General features: G+C 59.4%; 2 protein-coding genes across 3 annotated transcripts in view; one reads left to right on the top strand and one right to left on the bottom strand.

Annotated features, from left to right (window-relative positions):
- Positions 1–701: 701 nt before the first annotated feature.
- Positions 702–16,024, top strand: DPYSL4 (dihydropyrimidinase like 4). Its single transcript, XM_064269099.1, has 14 exons — positions 702–740; positions 4,239–4,327; positions 5,751–5,935; positions 7,983–8,147; positions 8,938–8,999; positions 9,266–9,346; positions 9,868–9,936; positions 10,215–10,335; positions 11,522–11,678; positions 11,987–12,128; positions 12,483–12,653; positions 13,101–13,280; positions 14,009–14,174; positions 15,316–16,024. The coding sequence occupies exons 1-14, from the start codon at positions 702–704 to the stop codon at positions 15,405–15,407; spliced, it is 1,719 nt and encodes a 572-aa protein (XP_064125169.1). The 3' UTR covers positions 15,408–16,024.
- Positions 16,025–17,672: 1,648 nt separating this feature from the next.
- Positions 17,673–20,880, bottom strand: part of STK32C (serine/threonine kinase 32C) — a 65,643-nt gene continuing 62,435 nt past the window's right edge. For both annotated transcript variants that reach the window (XM_064269098.1, XM_064269097.1), the window contains 2 exons: positions 19,764–19,831; positions 17,673–18,778 (listed from right to left, as the gene is read on the bottom strand). In XM_064269098.1, coding sequence (XP_064125168.1) covers positions 18,634–18,778; positions 19,764–19,831 — 213 coding nt within the window. In that variant the 3' untranslated portion in view covers positions 17,673–18,633. The remainder of the gene's footprint in view (positions 18,779–19,763; positions 19,832–20,880) is intronic.

The following is a 20,880-nucleotide window of genomic DNA, read 5'->3' as shown; positions in this document are numbered from 1 at the left end:
TGTCTCTCTCGACGTGTCCCCTCCCTCCTGTCCCTGAGCTTCCCACCACGGCCGTGGAGCAGCCTCGAGCAGAGGCTCTGGGGAGGCTGGAGGGCGTCTCTACGGCCCGGCTTCGCAGCCCAGGACCTGGCCGGCGCTTCTGCAAGACGTCTTCCGGGACGGAAGCGGGGCTCCCGGAACGCCGGGGCCGGGGCAGATTACAAGTCCCCAGGGACTGGGCCGGGCGGAGGCGGAACCTGGCAAGACGCAGGAGACCTTCCTCACCCTCCACCCCGAGTACAGGATCCGCACACCCTGGCCGGACAGGTCGCACACCAGGCCCATCACCAGGACGCATCCCCCATCGGAGTCCGGCCCGAGGCACAGGGATTTGGGCCTGGGGCCGCGAGTGTGGCCCTCCCCAGTGTGCGCGTGTGTGTACAACCAGCGGGGAGGGGGAGAGGGCAGAGCCCACCGGGTCGGCGCAGGTAGGAGGGGCGGTGCGGCGCAGTGGGGGCAGGGGGCGGGGCCGGGGCGGGGCCTAGGGGCGGGGCCAGGGGCGGGGACGAGGACCTCGCGGCCCGGCGCGCTGCACTTGGCCTTCCGCACCCCTACGCGCACGTACTGGCTTCACTCGCCGCGCCCCGGCGGGGAACCCCAGCCCAATCCCGCAGAACCAGGCTGCGAGCTGATCCGAGTGCCGTGGCCGCTCGAGGAGCAGCATGTCTTTCCAAGGCAAGAAGAGCATCCCCCGGATCACGGTGAGCGCCCCCGGGCGGCCTGGCCTCCGGACCACCAGGCCGCTTGCGGTCCCCAGCCCTTCCGACCGGCCCCGGCGTGTCCCAGTCCCGGCCCGACCCTCTCCCCTCCCGGTTTCTTCCCTTGCCGCCGCCGAGGCGGGCTGTCCTTGCGGGTGCCGCGCCAGACCCCTCTACGGAGCTGGGCGCGCAGGCCCGGGGCCTGCTTGTTTCCCGGTGCCCTCGGCGCACGGAGGCCTGGACCGGGGAGGCTGCTCCGAGAGCCGACGCGCCCTCCCTCCCACGGACCCAGGCGGCGGTGGCCCGGCCTTTGTTAGTCCGCGGGCGGCCTGGGGCGCGGAGACGCGGTGCCCGGCGCAGCCCTCGGCCCTCTCTCCCGGGACGTGCCGCGCGCAGGGGTCTTTGTCCGAGACAAAGCAGTGCAGCCGGGCCGCCCAGACCCTCCACGAAGCCGGGGCGCGCAGTCTCCGGGGAGCCGGCGGGGCTAGCGCGCCAGCCATACTGTGCGCCCAATCTCAGCTCGGGGAGCGGGCACCCAATACCCACCGGCGCGGCCGAACGGACGGTCACCTGCTCTGCAGGAGACAAAGCCACCAGGAGCGAGAGCGGGAGACAGGAGGCACCAGCTCCAGTGGTCCGAATCCGCGCCTGGCCTGGGCGGGACGGCGAGGTCTGGCTGGGGCTACCCTGAGCCTTGGGCTTTTCGGGCTTATTCCGGAGGAAGGAGCCCCCTCCCCGCACAGGAGGGGACCTGCCACAGTGGGACCGGTCACCGCCTTGGCCCGGGGCCTGATGCAGGAGGCCCCAGGTGCTGGCACGAGACAGGGGGCCCCATCCCAGGGTCAGAAAGGAACGAGAATTTGCTAGTGTGAGGAGGGAGCAGCTGGTTTTCCTACTTTCACTCTTATGCTGATGAGCCCCCAAAGGAGGCGTCGACCCATCCCAGCAGCCTGTCCCTCTTGGTTCGAAACCCAGAAAGTTTCCCAGGGTCTGAGTCCAGGAGCTGAAAAAATTGGGGAGGTGGGGTAACAGGCAGACCTCAACCAGAAGTCTCTTCCTGCCCCAAGAAGAGCCTGGAGGCCGGGTACCCAGGGACAGGCAAGGGAGGAAGGCCAGGTTGGTAAACACAGGCAGCAGGAAGACCCAGGCCAGCGGTAATTGTGAGAGTCAGAGCTGGGTCAGTTGGGTCCAAGCTGGGCCTGGTACCCAGGGGGTGGGGCAGTGAGGGTGTGCAGGACCCAGGAGAGGTCAGGCGGTGAGTGTCCACAGGATCCCCAGGAGAGGCCCAGCAGCTGCGAACAGCAGTGTTGTAGACCAGGGGCACGCAGATGTCAGAGAACGCAGCAGTAGACAATAAACAAATGTGTTCCAAAAGAACGTTATTGACAGACACTGGGATTTTAATTTCATACAATTTTCACATATCATGAAATATTCTTTTGGTGTCCTTTCAACCAACTTAAAATGTAAAAACCATTCCTTGGTTCTGGGCTGTATCAAAATCATCAGCCGGGCACAGTAGTTTGCCAACCCCTCTGTGGACTGTGGGATGGTAGTTTTACATTTAGTGTACAGAATCTTGAATATTCAGTGCAGTTAGGGATCAGTGAGATTAGTGAAAATGTAACAAGCCTGGTAAATAACTACCTATTCATCCTCTCCATAACCTCCGGAGGCCTGGTGGGGCAGCAGTTAAGAGCTACGGCTGCTAACCAAAAGGTCGGCAGTAAAATCCACCAGCCATTTCTTGCAAACAGTGTGGTGTAGTTCTACCTTGTCCTATAGGGTTGTATGAGTCAGAGTTGACTGGCCGGCGGTGGGTTTGCTTTTTTGGTAGCCTCGTAGAGTCTGCAAGTTATACAGTTTATTCTGTTGACCTCAGTCTGATGATGTAAAGCAGCCAGAAGATTAGGCTGGTGGGTGGCCAGACTTCTCTGGAGTTATCCCTGCCCTGGTCAGTTCACAGGGTCATGTCCAGGCGCAAACAAGGTACCGAAAGGGGCGTGTTGTGCAGCCTTATGACTTAGACACGTCGTCTATCACTGCCTTTCTGCTTCTCTCTTCCTGTAATTTCTCCCCGTTACCTCCAATGAGGTCATGTCATCCTCCTGACCGCCACTCAGAGCCCCATCGCATCACCTCCTGCTGACTCTTCTCCTTCCCAGCGATTTGGCAGGATTCTTAGGCGAGGTCCTACCTGGCCTGTGGCTGCTGAGCCTGAGCCACCCACACACTGCCACGGCTCTGTGCTGCACCTGGTGACACACTGTTCACCCACCTGGGGAACCTCCCAACAGAATCAAACCTCGGACAACACTTTGATTCATCCTTGCCCTTCCTCCCCATGGCCTCTCCAGCAGCTCGCCTCTCCAGGATCTCTGGGACCTGTCTCTCATCCACCTCCCATAATCCTGGTTGGAGGCCCATCAGCTCTCACCAGCACACCCCAGAAACCACCTAATGAGGGCTCCATTCCCATTAAACACCACAGGTCACTTTCTACATGGCAGCCAGTGTGATCACGTAAACAGCCTAATGAGGGCCCTGTTCCCATTAAACACCACAATTCACCTTCTACACAGCAGCCAGTGTGATCACAAAAACACCAGCCAGGCCATGCTTCAACTCTGCCTCATCCCCATTCCCCAGAAGGTTCCGCCCCTCAGCCTCCACTGTGTTAAACGTCAGCTCGAGCTCTTTCCTGCCTCAGGACCTTTGCAATGGCTGCTCCCAACCCAGAACATGGCTCCCAGCTGCATCACCTCCAGTATTACCACCTCAGGCCCCTCTCATCCATGCAGCAGTCTGGCCTCCTCTCCCGTCACTCTGTCCTGTCACCTTTCCATGTTCTTCACCCTGTCTGTGACACTCTGTCATCATCTGCCTCCCTGGGGACAAGGGACCTGGCTGCTGGGGTTCAGCTCTAGCCCCCTCCGGAGTGGACCATCACAGCCCATGGCCACGCAGGTGTGAGCGGGTCTGTTCCCGGCCCCCTCAGTGCAGGAGATCCGGCCCTTCTGAGGCCAAACAGAGGCAGGAGCTCATGAGCCTCAGGCTGGGGCTTCTAAAATGAAATAAAATAAAAGGAAGATTTAAAACTCTAAAGATAAACTATTTCATTGCTACACTTTCACCAAGCCCAGCTTTGTGTTTACGAAGCGAGAAGCTGTTTCCCCTGTTCAGCCCTCTGGGCTTTGTGCCTGGACAGGTGGCGTGCGGCTGTGGGGCTGGGCAGGGCTCTGGGTGAGGCCGCCGTGTGGGGACAGCTGTCTTCCCGCTCAGTCTGCTCTGTTCTTGAGGAACAGCAAGCACTGCAGGCTTTTGCCCCTTTGAGTCAGAATTGACTCGGCAACGGATTTGATTTTGGCTTTTTGGTTTTATGCACACACATTGTGCCTTGACGTCTCCTTTCGTTCGTAATTCCAGAGGAAGAGGTTGCACTAAAGACGTTGCTGAGTAACTCAGTTTGGAGAAGCATTCTCCATTTTTTGTTTCCCATAGAGTGACCGCCTTCTGATCAGAGGTGGGAAGATTGTGAATGACGACCAGTCATTTTATGCTGATTTGTACGTGGAAGATGGTTTGATAAAGTAAGTTTCTGCCAAAAATATTCTCATGGATCAATCATGTATGCATTGATTATGTATTATCCACGTGGCTTATTTTGGGGTGAAACTCACATAAATATGGTTTTCTTTTCCAAAATCCTGTTTTCTGGAAACACTAACTTGGTTACCACTAATATAGCCCAAGCCTTCAGCAGTACAGAAGCTCAGCAGTTAGACTGTAAGGTCTCAGAAAGCAGGACGATGGTTCCCATATTTCTTTTTGTTCATCACAGTGCCCAGTACATGCTGGGCTCATAACACATAGTATGTGCTTAATATTTATCGACCACGCCTGTTAGCTTCCCTGAGGTCCCTAGGTGGCACAAACCTTTAGGTCAGTGGTTGACTGTAAACCCACCCAGCAGTGCCACGGAACAAAGGCCTAGCAATCTGCTTCAGTGAAGATTACAGCCTAGGAAACTGTACCGAGCGGTTCTACTCTGTAACCCATGGTCGCCATGACTCACATCGCCTCGATGGCAACGGGTTTGGTCTTAGCTTCTCTGGTAGCATCTCTCAAGGAGCTGCAGCCACTAGTCAGTAATTGTCAAGTAGAAACATCATCGGGAAACCAGACGGAATGTACTGTTTGCCACAGGTCAGATCCTCCGTGTTTTCTTTTGTTTTTGTTTTGTTTTGTTTTTATAGGTAATATTTTATTGTGTTTTCTGTGAAAGTTTACACAGCAAATTGGGTTCCCACTTGACAATTTCCACATGAATTTTTCAGTGACATTAGTTACATTTTTTTACAATGTGTCAACGTTTGCTCGCGCTCTGGTTGTTCTGTCTCCAGTGCTCTAGTTTCCCTGCACCCTTATCTTCTCATCTTTGCTTTAGAGTAAATGTTGACTTTTTGGTCTGATATAGGTGGTTTTTTGGTGGAGCGCCATACTCATAGGTAACAACCTTTATTTTGTGTGCCAGTCTGTCATTTCACTAAAAGGTGACCTCAGGGAGTAGTTTCAGTTCAAGGTTTAAAGAGTATCTCAGGGCTATAGTCTCAGGGAGTCGTCTAGTCTCATCTGGTACAGTAAGTCTGGAGTTGTTAAGAATTTGAGTTCAGTTCCATGTTTTTCTCCCATTCTATCAGGGTCCATCTACTATGGCCCTGATCAGAATGGTTGGTAGTTGTAGCCGGGCACCACCTAGTTCTGGCTGGGTCCACCATGTTCACGGTTTGGATGAAACTGGTGTTGACCATCTTGAACAGCCTGGTGGAGGGCCGTGCCCTCTGCAGCCTCATGGTCAGAAGGTCAGGCACATGCTGTCAGCTGTAGCACCCTTTTTCATCTAGGACAGGAGCCCAGATGTAGGCTCACATCTCCACAGGGCTGCCAACAGCGTCGTTCAGGTTCCAATCTGTGCTCTTTATAACCAGTGAAATCTTTCCTTGTTGCTTTCAGACAAATTGGGGAAAACCTCATTGTCCCTGGGGGCATCAGAACTATTGATGCCCATGGCCTGATGGTCCTGCCAGGTGGAATTGACGTCCACACACGGCTGCAGATGCCCGCACTGGGCATGACCCCGGCGGACGACTTCTTCCAGGGCACCAAGGCAGCCTTAGCCGGAGGGACCACCATGATATGTGAGTTTCTCTCTAGGAGGGGGACAGCTCCATTCCTATACCTTGGTCTCCCACCAGGGTGGTGTCTTGCAGGAAGAATTTTACATAGTGGTGTTTTTCTCAGCCATATTTTCCTTTACCTCAATCTAAGGAAACTCTGACTCCCCTTTCTTTATTCCTATTGCTCATTCTGTGGCATTCTTCCATTGGCCAGATGCAAGAATATTCCTGGGTTTCTGTGGAAGCAAATGGGTGTTATGCCTAGCTGATATTTCCTGGAAAACCACTAGCTGGCCAAGGACTGGGGTTTAGAAAACCCAGATGCCTTGGACAAGAGAGGGGCTGTGTCATCTGAAATGTCAGATACAGCTCTGACTCAGCCTCACGCCTCTGAGGCTTGATCTGCAAAGAGTCAGTGCCCATGTCAAGGCAAGTCCAAGCTGGATGCTGTGTTTTTAGAACAAGGATGACAGTTCTCATGATTATCACACCAGCACCACTTCCTCAGTGCTGACTGCCAGGCTCGAGCTCCAGCCCAGATGTGCTTTACTCACGTGCACTCACAAAGCCTTTGGAAGTCAGCAGACATGCCCTCTGAATAGAAGATGCTGAAGCTTGTTGCCGTGAAGTCCCTTGCCCCCCACGAACTTACACATGGTAAGCTCAGGAGCCAGGGTGAGAAATCAGCACCCAGCTCCGTCCCTGTCCGTGCTGCCATGAGCGAGCATCATCAGCTCAGCAACATCCAGTGCACACACCTCTGCTATGATGAAGACCTTGCCTGATGAGTCTCATCTGAACTTGGCTCCACCATTTTCTAGCCGTGTGACTTCAGGTAACTCAGCTGACTTCTCTAGGTCACACTTTGCAAACTCCTAGCATAGGAAGAATCATAATGCCCCCCTTACAAGGTGGTTGTGAGGATTAAATGAGTTAACACACGAGTTGCTCTGAGCAGTGCCTGGCACACAGTAAGTGCTCAATAAATGCTGCTGCCACCGCCACCAGTGGAAACAACTCTTAGGACTCTGGGCTACATCCCAAGTAACACTTAGCTGTGGCCAAAATGGAGGCATGGCACGGTTTACTCAACTACACAGTGAAGAAAACCAGCTGCATCCATCATTCCTTTTGATGGGAGACTGGTCATGCTTGTTGCTGTGGTGGCCCAGGCAGGGCCTTGGCATCTTTGATGTCACCAAGGCATCAGACAAGCTGTGAGATATCACCATGAAGCTGAAGAAACACCAGCAGGCATGAGGCTGGCCTCTGTCCAGCATCCCTTTTCCTCCACCTGCCCAGCCCTAGGCTGGCACTGTGTCCTCGTGGCAGTCAGCTGCCCGTGGGAGGGTGGGTGGAGATTCCCACAAGTCCACAGGGCCCTGGGCTCATGATTAGAGGGAGTGGGAAGTTCATCATTCGACAGTGTCCCTGGAGTGGCACCCTTTCCTATTTGGAGCTCTCTCCAGTGCCCCCAGGAGAGGCCACTTGTCCATGTGTTGGACCTGGGTGTGTGGGAAGGATGGCGACACCATGTGCTTACATGCACTCCCAGTTCTGCCAGGGGGGAGCTTGTCACTGCAGGGGATGGTGGTGCTGTTGAAGGCACTTGGGGTCAGTTAGGTACACGGGAAAAGCCAGCCCATGCCAGCTGCTGGGGGTGGGAGAGCAGAGCAGAGCAGGCCGGGCTTCAGCACCACAGACAGGGCCCTGGCATCTCACTTAGGGTCACCTGTGTTGGAGGTTGGACAAAGGCCCTTAGCTCCCACCCCTGCTTCTTGGGTGGGATGTGCCCACTGAGGGGCGAGAGGTGGTTTGAACCAGACTTTGTCTCCCCTAGTCAGTTCACAGGGAGGCTGGGCAGGTACCACTTTGGACCAAATGGATGAAGCAGGGTTTGCAGCAGAATCAGTCACCCTTAAGAAGCCCGTGGCCTCACCTTTGTCCTCCTCAAATGTGTTTTCTGATCTCTCGGGAGATGAAACCAAATCTCCTTTGGAGGCAGCGGTGGTACCCAGTGACCAGCAGTGGGGAAAGGACTGCTGGCTGACCGCACTTTCCCCTGCAGTGGACCACGTGTTCCCAGACACGGGCGTGAGCCTGCTGGCGGCCTACGAGCAGTGGCGGGAGCGGGCAGACAGCACGGCTTGCTGTGACTACTCCCTGCACGTGGACATTGCCCGCTGGCACGAGAGCATCAAGGAGGAGCTGGAGGCCCTGGTCAAGGACAAGGGTGAGCGCTGCAGCACCCACGGCCCTGGGGCTGAGGGGCAGCTGGAGAGTATGATGTGGCAGCTGGGTTTCCCTGATCCTGTGCTGCTCCCCGCCTGCACCTGGGGAAGGAAGGGGCTGACCTCTGACCCCCTGTCCATGCTGGACTCTGCCCAGCCTGACCACAGGGCAGTGTCCACGAATTGGGCAGAAGCTGGACAAGAGTCATGGGAGGCCCCTTATACTTCCAGGGAGTCTGGACGAAAAGGCCACCATTTCCTTTGGGCGTGCACATCCTGTGGCCTCCTTACAGAGGACACAAAGGTCACCTGTCATGGGGTCTCCTTGTTTCTTGGAGAAGAAACTGCCCCGGGTGGAGGGAATGCCGTGACCCATGTTCCAAGCATTCTAAGATCTCAGGAGGAGGGTGTTGTAACACCTTCACGTCTCTGTTGTTACCTGTCTTGAAACAGGCCAGCCTATGAACAAGGCTTCATTTTCTCCCGTAAAAAAGCACTGTAGCTAAAACCACAATTTCGGAGAGTGGCGGTGGGTGTGTGGGATGAGGCCCCCTCACCCACACAGCCACTGGGGAGCCACTTGGAGAAGGAGCAGCAGCCAGTGGGAGGCACTGGGGGGTGACCGCACAATCTCCTCTGGTTCTGGCTTGCTGAGGGGGTGCCCACAGGGTGGGCCATGACAGCTCCTGAAGCAGCCATGGGAATCAGCTGCCCCCACCCTCCTGGAGAGCAGGGAGCAGAGGAGGCCCTCAGGGCACCCAGCCAAGCCCTCTGACACACCCCCTCCCCCAGGCGTGAACTCCTTCTTGGTCTTCATGGCATACAAGGACAGGTGTCAGTGCACCGATGGCCAGGTGAGGCGGGGGCAGCCAGACGAGGAAGGGGCTGGCCATGTGAGGCGGGGGGCAGCCAGATGAGGAAGGGGCTGGCTAGGTGAGGCAGGAGCTGCCAAGCGAGGCAGGGGTTGGCCAGGTAGACAGGGGCTGGCCAGGTGAGGCAGGGGCGACCAGGTTAGGTGGGGGTGGCCAGGTGAGGTGGAGATGGGGGAGGGGAGAAGAGGAAGGTGTCCCACAGACATCCGGCAGATGCTGACAGAGGACCCGTTCACCCCCCTCTCCAGATGTACGAGATTTTCAGCATCATCCGAGACCTGGGGGCCCTGGCCCTTGTGCACGCAGAGAACGGGGACATTGTTGAGGAGGTGCTGGGGGCGCCTGCCCAGAGCTGGATGGGGTGGGGGGATGTCCTGGAGCCCCAGCCTCATCTATAAATGAGGGAGCAGGAGGGCACCCCCTCAGGGCTCTCCTCTCAGCTCTGTGCGGTTGGGTGACTCTGGGGGCTGGCTCAGCTCAAACATGGTGCCTGAAGCCATGGGGCAGGGGGTCCGTGCGGTGGGGGGCTTTAGGGGGTCTGTGAGGCAGGGGCCTGTGAAGCAGAGAGCTGTAGGGGGTACTTCTGGGGCAGGGGTCCATGGGGCAGGTCCCAGGAAAGGGATCCGTGGGGTGGGGGGTTTGTGCGGCAGGAGATTTTGGTGGAGATCCATGGGGTGGGGGTCTGTGTAGGGAGGTCTGTGGGGTGGGGGATTATAGGAGGGATCTGTGGGGCAGGGGTCCATGAGGTGGTGGTCTGTGGGGCAGGAGTCCATGGGATGGGGCAGTGGGGTGGGGTTGGTGGCCTGGCCCTCCTCCACGCGGCTGGAGCGTGGCCTGGTGGTTGGTCTAGGAGCAGAGGCGGGTGCTGGAGCTCGGCATCACAGGGCCGGAGGGCCACGTACTCAGCCGCCCTGAGGAGGTAAGAATCTGCCTAGCAAGGACTCCCCTCCCCCCAACTCCTGGCCCCAGTGAGGCTGTGCTCCGCCCCCCATCTGGGGGGTGTGAATCACACGATCCCCCCGCCACTGTAGGCATGTGTCCTCCACAGTCACCCTCAAGACTGGACAGCCCTGGGTGTCGCAAAGCCCCAGTTCCCAGTGGGCTCTCATGATCCAGGGTGCCCCCTCTCTTGTGCTCCCGTCCACCCAAGCGGGCAGGAATTGGGGTCCTCTCGAAGCCTGAGTGCTGGTTCCCCAGGTGGAGGCCGAGGCTGCCTACCGTGCAGTCACCATCGCCAAGCAGGCCAACTGTCCGCTGTATGTCACCAAGGTGATGAGCAAGGGTGCCGCAGACGTGGTCGCCCAGGCCAAGCGGCGAGGTGAGTACAGTGTGCCTGCCTCCTGGAGGTGGAGTCCCTGGGGGGGCACCCAGCCCTGCAGCTCGGGGAGGTGAGGAGGAGACCTGCATCCCTGCTCTCACCTTAGTGGGGAGGCAGGGTGTCGCCCCGAGGTCCCCAAGCCTTGTAGGAGCAGCAGAGAGGTGCTTATTCATGGTATCCCCAGAATGAGTGACATGACAGTGGGTGTGAAACAGGCCCCGAGTCCGGGTGCACAGGCCCTCCCTGACAGGCCTCCTGGAGACCCTCCTTACTACCATCATTGGTGTCTCCTGGGCACCCGGAACAACAGGCTCTCTGCCCTCTGCCGGCCAGGCCAGCTGGAAGGACACGGGTGTCCTGGGGGGGGCAGAGGCGGAGTCTCTGTCAGAGTCTGGGGATGGGGGCAGGTCGCAGGGGCTGAGGCCTCTCCCCCAGGCAGAGGATGCTGTGCTCAGGGGTGGGGCAGTGAGGCTGAGGTGGAGTGGGAGGGGCCGAGGTGGAGTAGGAGGGGCCAAGATGGAACAGGAGGGGCCGAGATGGAGGGGCAGGGCCAAGATGGAGGAGGTAGGGCTGAGATGGAGGGGTGGGCAGGCAAGGCAGAGAGCACACCCTCCCCCCCACCCATCTGTGCTTCCACCTCATTTTCCACATCTTGCTGCCCCCTGAGTGAGCCTTGTGTGAAGACGCCCTGTTTCTGGACCTGTCCCCCCAACTGTGCTGGGTCCTCAGGTGGGAGTGGGCATTGCCCCTTGGATGCATTTTCTGCGTGAAGGGTTGAAACAAGCCGCCTGTCAGCCGGAAACATTGCTCCTGAGCTGGAGCTGGGGCTACATGGGCTCCACCTGCAGGGTCCTGGGCTCCCCCTCTGGCACCTTCTCCTGCAGTGTCTCCCGCCACTGTGGGGAACTCCTGGCTCTCAAGCCAGGTCTCTGCAGGGAGGCTGCTGCCTCCCCACCAGACCAGGCAGGCTGGGGTAGGGAAGCGGGTGTGTCTTGCTGGGGCTGCCCCCATGGTGGCCCAGCTGGACCACCAGGTAGGCCTGACCGCCACTGTCAGCTCCTTCCGACCCTGGACAGAGCTCTGGGGCTATGTCTCCTGGTCTCCTGCTGGGGTCCCCAGGTTGGGGTGGGGAAGGCGTGGCCTGTGCAGGCTGTGGAGTCCCCCAGCTCTCATGGCCTCTTTGCAGGGATTGTCGTGTTTGGAGAGCCTGTCACTGCCAGCCTGGGCACCGACGGATCCCACTACTGGAGCAAGAACTGGGCGAAAGCTGCAGCCTTCGTCACCTCGCCCCCCATCAGCCCAGACCCCAGCACCCCAGACTACCTCACAGCCCTGCTATCCAGGTGAGGGCACCTCACGGTGGCTGGGGCTCAGCCCCCTCATAGACCCACTGTGGGGCCAGGCTCTAGTGCACAAACCTGCCCAGCAGGGCTAAGGGCTGCCTGGGAGCCAGAGCCCCAGCCTTGGGGTCTCCAACCGGGGCTTCCGTGTGGGAGTGTGCTCCCCTCCCTGACACTGGGGTGCCAGCCCAGCCCTGACCGCTCAGACAACCTCTGGGCCCTGGGGGCTGCACTGGCAGGCAGGGCCATGTGAAGCCCACCCAGCCACGTGGCCCCCCATCGGGCTGCCACTGACCCTGGTCTGTCCTTAGTGGGGACCTCCAAGTCACAGGCAGTGCCCACTGCACGTTCAGCACGGCCCAGAAGGCTGTCGGCAAGGACAACTTCACGCTGATCCCCGAGGGCACCAACGGTGTGGAGGAACGCATGGCTGTGGTCTGGGAGCGATGCGTGGTGGGTACGGGGCGGGTCCCCAGAGGCTCCAGGGGAGGGTCCTGCCTGTCTCTGCAGCATCCGGTGGCCCTGGACATGTCTAGTGGTGGCAGCATTGCCCCGTCTTCACGTGGCCATCCCTCCTCCTCTCTTTATGAGGACCCCACTCGTGTAGGGTTAGGGCCACCTGCTGCAGTGTGGCCTTGTGTTAACCTGACAGATTACCACTTCATACACACACACACACACACACACACACATGCACACACACACATGCTGCCGGCCGTGTGAAACACCGACAAAGACTTGGCGCCAGGAAGGGTAGCTCCAGGCCACTCAGGCCCGCTCCCTCAGGGTGGCCTTTTCACTTTGCAGGCCTCGGGGAAGATGGATGAGAATGAGTTTGTTGCGGTGACCAGTACAAACGCAGCCAAAGTCTTCAATCTTTACCCAAGGAAGGGCCGAGTGGCTGTGGGTTCTGATGCTGACCTGGTTATATGGAATCCCAAGACCACCAGGATCATCTCTGCCAAGAGCCACAACCTGGTAAAAACGCCTTCTCCCACAACAGGGGCAGGCAGCGGATGGGCCGGGGTCCCTGCTCAGCTCTCCCGTGTGAGTCTCAGGGGCGGGGCCCACTGGCACCTTGCACACAGCAGCATGGCTGGAACTGTGGCTGGAACATGCTGTCCCCATTCACAGAGGAGGCACTTACACACTTGCCCCGAGGCACACAGAGGCTCTGCCTGCTCTCCGAACCCACACAAAGTGCCCACGGACTTACCCTTTGTTCTTGAGAGAGGCGTGGGCCTGGGCTAGGGAGGTTGATGTGCCAGGTCCCCCTGAGCTCTGTCAGTGACGGCATGCTTGTCAGGGGTCGGAGGACAGAGCTGGCCGACCCACGGGGTGGCCCTGGGAGTGTTCCGGAGGCTGAACAGGGATGGGGGCTTAGTGGGCAGACACCATGGTGCTGGGCCCTCATTCTCCCCTCAGAACGTGGAGTACAACATTTTTGAAGGCATCGAGTGCCGAGGGGCCCCCACAGTGGTCATTAGTCAGGGCCGGGTTGTGCTGGAGGACGGGAACCTGTTTGTCACCCCTGGGGCCGGCCGCTTCATTCCCCGGAAGACGTTCCCTGACTTTGTCTACAAGAGGATAAAGGCGCGGAACAGGGTGAGAGCCTGCGCCTGTGGAGGGCCTCATACACGCTGACAAAGGTCGGGGAGTGCTAGGGTAGGGCAAGTTTCTACTTCCAGAAAGGAGCCCCCCCATGCAGGGCAGCCCTGCTCGGCCATTCTTCTCTCACTCGGAGCCCTGGGCACCAGAGGCGCCAGGGGAAGGAGGTGTCTGTGCACGCGAGTGTGTGTGCGCCCACGTGTGTGCACGTGTGTGCACATATGTAGGTAGGAATACAGGGAAAGAGGTGTCTGCGTGTGTGTGTGTACATGTGTGTGTATATGTAGGTAGGAATGCAGGGAAGGAGGTGTCTGCATGCGCATGTGTGTGCATGTGTGCACACATGTAGGTAGGAATGCAGGGAAGTAGGTGTCTGCATGTGTGTGTGTGCGCATATGTGTATGTGCGTGAGCGCACATGTGCATGCGTGTGTGTGTGTATGTAGGTAGGAATGCAAGGAAGGTGTCTGCATGCGTGTGTACATGTGTGTATGCGTTTGTAGGTAGGAATGGAGGGAAGGAGGTGCGTGTGGATGTGTGTTAAGTGGAGTGCAGGGAGAGAGGTGTGTGCACACGTGTGGAGACATGGGAACGTGCACATAGGTGGGGATGTAAGGCAGGTGGTGTCTGTGAGGAGGGTGCCCCACATGGGTGGAAGCGCCCCCAGGGTTCCCGAGTAGGGCAGAGCAGGGGCCCAGTGCCCTTACGCTGCCCCTGCACCTGCAGCTTGCAGAGATCCATGGTGTGCCCCGGGGCCTCTATGACGGGCTGGCCCATGAGGTGATGGTGCCTGCCAAGGCCACAAGTGGTACTCCCGCCCGTGCCTCCTGCCCAGGCAAGATCTCTGTGCCACCTGTGCGCAACCTGCACCAGTCAGGGTTCAGCCTCTCCGGTGAGTTGGGTCTGGGGTTGGGAGGGCCCCGAGGGGTGAGAAGCACTGGGGGCCCCTGGGCCTCAGGGACCATGGCCTGACTGTGCCCCGGGGGTCAGTGAGATCAGCTGAGGGCTGGGTGACCCGTCCACACCTGCTCCCCCCAGACAGAAGGCAGCCAGCGGGTACAGCTTCTGGGCAAAGTGGGGACTGTGGGGTACCCTCCTCTTGCCTTCTGAGGGCCCAGGAACAGGACCCCCAGCTGAAAAGCCCCTTCCTGCCCCAGGGCTTGCCCCAGGGCAGTTGTGATAACCCACCTCCCCCTGTCAGCCAGCGGCGGGAGCAGGGCTGGTCACTTTGAGCCCAGAGATGGGCAGAGAAGGGGAGATGGACTCACAAGAAGTCCAGCCCCCACCCAAGCCCCTCTCTGGTCTGCTCAGCCACCCCTGAGCCCTTGGGGAGACAAGCTGGGATGCTTCAGAGGGCCCAGGGGCCCCACTGCAGCACAGCTGTGTCACGTGAGAAGGCTGGCCAAGATAGCTGGGACACTCAAGTGGGCACCAGACGTGGGCATGTGGCCAGTCTCCCCTCCGCTTGCAGCACGGTGTGGAGGGAGGCTCTCCCTGCAGACCGGAGCCAGCCCCTCTGTCCAGCCCTGGGGGCGCAGCCACACCACTCGGTGTCTGGTCTCCTCCTGTGGGAGCTGACCTCCTCTCCGGAGGTGATGACAGTCCCTGCTCACTTCCTGGGGACTTAGCACCAGGGACAGGTCCCCTTGGAAATCCAGCACCACCTTAACAGCTGAGGCACGTGGGTTCCCATGTGCAGCTGAGCCAAGCCTCATTGCAGGAAATCTGGCCTCTCCTGTGCTCATCTTGAGATGGGACGAGCTTCTGGAGGGATAACCTTGAACTCCCAGTCTCCTGCAGAACGCAAACACTGTGGCACCTTCCTGTCCATCAGAGAGGCCTCAGTGCTGGGAGCTCCTGCCCTGGTCTACCTAGTCACCTGGTCTACCCACTAAGGCCCTGAGAGCGTAACTGTCTTGTGGTGCAGGTTGCGTGGACCTCTGTAGTCCTGGCCTTCTGGATGGATAGAGGGAAGCCCCCACCCGTATATCCACGCCCCTTTCCTGGCCCACTCTGTCTTTCTTCTCCTCCAGGGTCTCAGGCTGATGACCACATTGCCAGGCGCACAGCTCAGAAGATCATGGCTCCCCCTGGTGGCCGCTCCAACATCACCTCCCTCTCCTAGACACCTGGCCTCAGATCCCAGCTCCCTTCCTTAGCCTCTCCCTTTCCTGAATGGTGCTCGGCCTTGCCTTCCCATCCCCCAGAGCTCCCCTCTGGGGCCCCTGGTCCTGCCACCCATGGGGAGCCCCAGCGAGGGGAGGGCTGAACTTGGGAGATTTCACTGCCAGGGCAAGGAGGCTGAACGCCCAGTGCTAGGTGCCCTTACACTGCTGAGCGTGAAGGTGAGGCTGCAGCCCGAGGGGCAAGGCCACCACCCAAGGGGCAAGGCCACCACCAGATGCTTCACAGAGTGCAGGGGACAGCTGGTGTGGCTGACAAGGGCTCCAGCTCCAAGCTCGGGAGCCTGGTGAAACTGCGTCCAGGCGACCCTGCCCCCTCCTGGTTTAAGTCACTGGCACCCATGCCTCAGGCTCCGCCTGTCCCAGAGCCTTCTCAGCCTCCACTCAGGTGGCCCAGGTCCCCCTCGGGCCCAGGGGAGGGAGCAGCTGGCCCCCGGTGCCCAGAGCTGCTGCGACTTCAGGGATCCACCAGGGCTGCATGCGGCGAGTTTCCGGAGGACTTTGGCAAGGACTCCTTTGTGTTCATTCCCAAGGACCAAACCTCAACCTTCTTAGTAGCCCGACCCCAGGGGGTTTTCAGACCCTTTAGCTATGCTGCTTTCCTTTTTACTACGAGATGTGTGTGTTGTGGGTTTCTTAGACGCAGCGTTTGTACCTGAGGATAGCTGTAGCCAGAGTCTGCATGCCACCCCAGCCCATCTGCACGAGCCAGCATGAGCCGGGTCCATTAAAGACGGGTGGAAGCGGCCAGCGTGTGGACAGCCCACTTCTGTACCCTCAGCCCAGCCCACGAGTGCTTGTGTGGGGACCCTCAGGGACACTGCTGCTTGCCCTACTCCGCACTGTCCTGAAGCTGGGCCTGAAGACCCCCGTGGTGACAACTCACACCCTCAAGGTGGCACCAGGGGCAGGGCTGGGTCCCAATGGCAGGGAGGGGACAGGGACCATGGAGCTGCAACAACCCAAAGTCAGAGGATGCTGGCTGTGACCCCAGGACCAGGCGCTCAGCGGGACAGGGTGGGGGTCAGGAGTACCACTGCCCCACAATCTGAGCAAACGGGCCCAGAGCACCCCAGGAGAAGGTTAGGGGCCATGCAAGGGTCCACATGGAAGACACCCCCAGCAGGCAGCAGAGGACAGGTGGGGCCTGAGGCCGACACCCCATTTGCACAGACATGCCCAGCCTAGGCCCTGAACTCTTGGTGGCAAAGGACCCACAGGTGCTGTCCGGGCCCTCAGGCTCCTTTTCTGGAATCAGCGCCAGAAGCCCCAGAAGACAATTGCTGGTCTGCCCCCTTGGCCCCCAGAGTCCTTGGGGAGGTGCCCAGTGGCCACCTGGCCAGCTTTGGACATGTATGAGGTCAGAACAGTGTGGCTGTGAGCACAACCAGCGGCCCCAGAGCGGGGCAGAGGGAGAAACCAGCCCCAGGTGCACACGGCCGGCCTGCTGGAGCCGGGCGTGGACTGTGGACGGAGGGGCTCTGTTGGCAGCAGACAGTACCCTGCTCCATCTGCACCCCCCAGGGTGCCAGCCCCTTGGTCTGCTCTCACCTCTGTGCCTGCTGACCGGGAGAGAAGCAGTGGTCCTGTCATGCTGAGGACAGGCGGGGTGCTCCCAAAACACCCTGTCAGTGTCAGGGAGACACCCCCTGCATCCCACATCAGCCCCTCAGTGTGCGCAGAAGAGAAGGCAGCCAGGGGATGGGCAGCAAGTGTCAGAGGCAGGAGCTTGGCTATGGGATCCCACGCGCCTACCCAGAAACCCTATTCTCAGCCCAGGAAGTGCTGGGCATGGAGCCAGGTGCTAGACAGGGGTGAAGAAAGCTGCTCCCACCCTAGGATGGCCACCAGGTGGGGCGGTGTAGCAGTCAGGTGCTGGGAGTGCCCAGGTGTCATTTGTTCACCCATTCATTCATTCACTCAGTCATTCACCCATTTATCAGTCACAGATGTGCAAAGCACTGCTCCTGCATCCTGGCTCTGGGCCTGGCACTGGGAACCAGGAAGCCCAGTCAGACCCAGATGTCCCTTCCCAGGGGCGGCACTCAGGCGTGCAGAAGAGTCAGGCAGTCACAGTGCTGTAATCTGGGGGTCGGGTTTGGGAGCTCAGGCCAGCGGAGTGGATGAGGCGGGCGTCATGGGGGAGGTATCCCCTCACCCAAGCAGGTGTCTAGGGCCTGCCTGCCCCTGCCTCATGCCCACCCAAGTGGTCAGTCCTGGATGGTGACCTCCTGCCAAGCTCGCTGTGGCTCCGGCACCAGGGTCCACCCAGGGATTGCTCTGTGTTGGTCCTCAGGGCTCCCTCTGGCCCAGACACACTCGTCCACCAGCAGGCTATGGTCAGAATACTGGCCTTGGAGCCAGCCCCTGACCTCTGCCGAGGCTGAGGTCTACTGTGCCCCATCTCCAGCCCACCCCTGCTTCCACCACAGCTGCCCCCTGCTGCCATCCCGAGGGGAAGTGATAGGTGGGTGTCCTCCCTGCCCCTCCCAGGCCTCAAAACCTCACACCTGGATTCAGGCACTTACACAAAATGCCACCCTCAGGGCCCAGACAGACCCAATTCGACACAAGGCATTCGACACAATGTTTCTCGTATCATAATTCCCAGGGGTGAAAACTATACAGGAACAGCAGGAGCAGGTGGTTTCTCTATAAAACATCCTTTCTTTCCCTCCCACCCATGACCCTCCCCAACCCCTTTCCCTGATGTACAAGAAGGAAGCAATACCGGGGCCATGTCCACAATGCCGGGTAGCAAGAAGCCCTTGGGGTTTGTAGAGCCCAGTCACTCACCACAGCCCTGGGCCTTCCATGACCTGCTGCGAGCCAGCCTGAGGGCCCATGGGCGAGGCCAGGGCAGACGGCCCAGGTGGCATCAGCCCTCCTCGCCTGCCATGTCCCGTCTAGATGCCCACAGCACCTGCCCTTCAACACCACCATCCTGAGAAGACCTGAGGTTTGAAGCCCCCTCGCTGTGCCCTCTGAGAGCAAGGGTGGTGCACAGTCCAACATGCGTGTGGAGACGGCCACAGCATGCTGCCCTCAGCTCTGCCTGGCCAGAGTGGCTGCCCCATGGGAATGTCCGTGCAGCCCCGGCCTGCCACCGCCCCCACTCTGGCTGACACAGAATCTCTGCCACCTGAGTGTCCACGCCTTGCTGGATGCCTAGCTGCTCCCTGCTGAGGGACAGAGAGGGCCGCACATGGGTAGGGTGGACCCCACCACCTCACTGTCCGCCGGTGGCTCTGCCTCATCCCGGGGCTCGGGAACAGGGACTGGTTCGGCCATGGAGTCCTGGCTCCTCTTCAGCCTGGGGGGCACACAGGGAGGGGCTTGACATGCTGGGCCAGCACAGCCACTGGGCTCACTGCATATCGCTGGTGTCTCACCGGGCCCCACAACCTGTATGAGGATTCACAGGTTGCCTGAATGTGCCCCGGAGGAGGGTAAGTGTTGGGCCTCCCCGCCTCAGCCTCACTCCAGAGCAGGAGGGCAGGCAGGGGCCTGAGGGCCAGCATGGGGCAGGGCAGCCCACCTGCACCTCCCTCCAGCTGATGTCAAGCCCCGGGGCTGGGAGTGGTGGGGTTTCCACCCAGAGCTGACAGAGAGCCTGGCCTAGTGCTGTGGGTCCGTCTGCACAAAGCCTTTCAGAGAGCTGAGCCAAGTCTGTCCCTCACCCAGCCTGTTGGCCCTCAGAATGCTGTGTGGTGCCCCAAACCTGCCCCCACACATTTCCTGCCCCCGACATAGGACAGAGCGTTCAGGCCAGGGCTCAAGGCCCCCTCCTCCAGGAAGCCCTCCCTGCCCTCCTGCAAAGGGAGCCCCATAGCAGTTGGCATCCTCCCTCTATGGCCCAGGTGCCACAGCAGCTTGAAGGCTTGTCTAATCTTCCTGCAGGCCAGCTCTGCCCTTTCCTGCCCCACAGGACCTGGCATCAGTAAAGGTTTGCTGAGTGCATGAGTAAGTGTGTGGGTGAGTGAGCAGGTGAATGGCTGGTAGGGTTGACAGGACATCAACAGGCCACTCGCATGGACAAGAGGCCATCAGCCTGATGGGGGCAATCACTGAACGTCTCCCCGGGGATTCTGTCCACCAGTCCCAGTTTACAATCAAAAGGTCCCCAGGAGCCCCCTCCGACCAGAGTCTGCATGGCCCCCCAGTGCCACAGTGTGGACTCCCCCTAAGGCAGGAGGCATCATCTTGACCCATCGGTGCCAGGTGGCTGCTACAGTGTCTGAGGCCCGATTTCCCCACGCTCCCCTTGACCAGCCCATGCCCCACGCTCACGCACTCACTTTTCTCTGTTAAAAATCACAAAGTCCTGCTGGATTGCGTCAAGGCAGTCCTGAAGGTAGTCGTTCTCCTGTCGGACAGACAGACGTCTGCGTGAGCTGGTGCTGAATGTATTCTGGGTTCCAGCACTGCCTGCGCCTGCTCCCGTGCCCCCCTGCACACCGGCCACCCTTAGCTCTCCAGCCCTGAGGCACTTTAACCCAGGTGTCTGTGCCTGGGTGACAGCAGGATGACCTGAGCTGCTCTGCACCACCCAGAGCCACGTCATTCCTCACTCGAGCCCCCCTCCCTGTTCATCTCCCCAGACCCATCAGGCTCTCCTGGTCACACTGCTGTGACAGGCCCCTTCCCACGAATTCCCATCCCAGGACCTGCTCCTGGGGACCCTGGCCTGAGAAGCAGACTCTCAGGACAGGCTCCTGGAGCTAGGTCCCCTCTGGCTGATGACAGGGACCCCATATCTGAAGGCCCCAGGCAGCCTAGAGTCTACCGACTAAGACTCTCGACAGGGTGGCTGGAAGGGTGCAGGAGAGAGAGGGGTGGCTGCTACAGTGGCTCTGGGGGTGGGGACATGTGGGGGGAGTTGTAAGGACTGGTGCAGAGGGGGCGGGGACTCTGGCAGCCTCAGGAGGGTGTGGCTGGCTCCAGGTGGATGTCTAGACCCTCATCCGCAGCCCGAGGGCAGATGCTCACTGGGGCCAGCCACTCACAGAACCTCACAGGAGGCCGAGCTCACAGCCCTGGGCGGATTGTGTGGTCTGTGAATTGTACCTCAATAAAGCTGCTTAAAAAGCCCTCTGAGCCTCAAGGTTCTTAAACTCAAAGTAGAATACTTGGATCTTTCTGGTGGTGGTTACCTCAGAACCTCTCCCGCCTTCCAGCAAAAACATCCCCAACCAGGCCCAAGTACAGCTCTGTTCTTCCGCCTGTGGGTGTCTGACCTCTCCTGTTCCCATCCAAGCCCCATGATGAGGTGCGGTCCAGAGGGTTCCTCACTTGGCCCCTCCCCCACCCCAGACCCATTTTTACCAGAATGGAGAAGGCACCACAGGGCCATTCTCCAGCAAACGGAACCTAACTCTCTAATTGTGTGGGTGCAGAGGGCGCCATGGAGAACCT

Source organism: Loxodonta africana, chromosome 16 (genome assembly GCF_030014295.1).
Source record: "Loxodonta africana isolate mLoxAfr1 chromosome 16, mLoxAfr1.hap2, whole genome shotgun sequence".
Taxonomy (NCBI): Eukaryota; Metazoa; Chordata; class Mammalia; order Proboscidea; family Elephantidae; genus Loxodonta; species Loxodonta africana.
This window is presented reverse-complemented; position numbering and strand designations above follow the sequence as displayed.

What these genes read in the sequence shown, in the direction of transcription:
- DPYSL4 (XM_064269099.1), top strand. Translation starts at nt 702, where the DNA reads ATGTCTTTCCAAGGCAAGAAGAGCATCCCCCGGATCACG. An exon ending in AGAGCATCCCCCGGATCACG is followed by an intron (nt 741 to 4,238) that starts GTGAGCGCCCCC and finishes TGTTTCCCATAG; the next exon opens with AGTGACCGCCTTCTGATCAG. An exon ending in GTGGAAGATGGTTTGATAAA is followed by an intron (nt 4,328 to 5,750) that starts GTAAGTTTCTGC and finishes TGTTGCTTTCAG; the next exon opens with ACAAATTGGGGAAAACCTCA.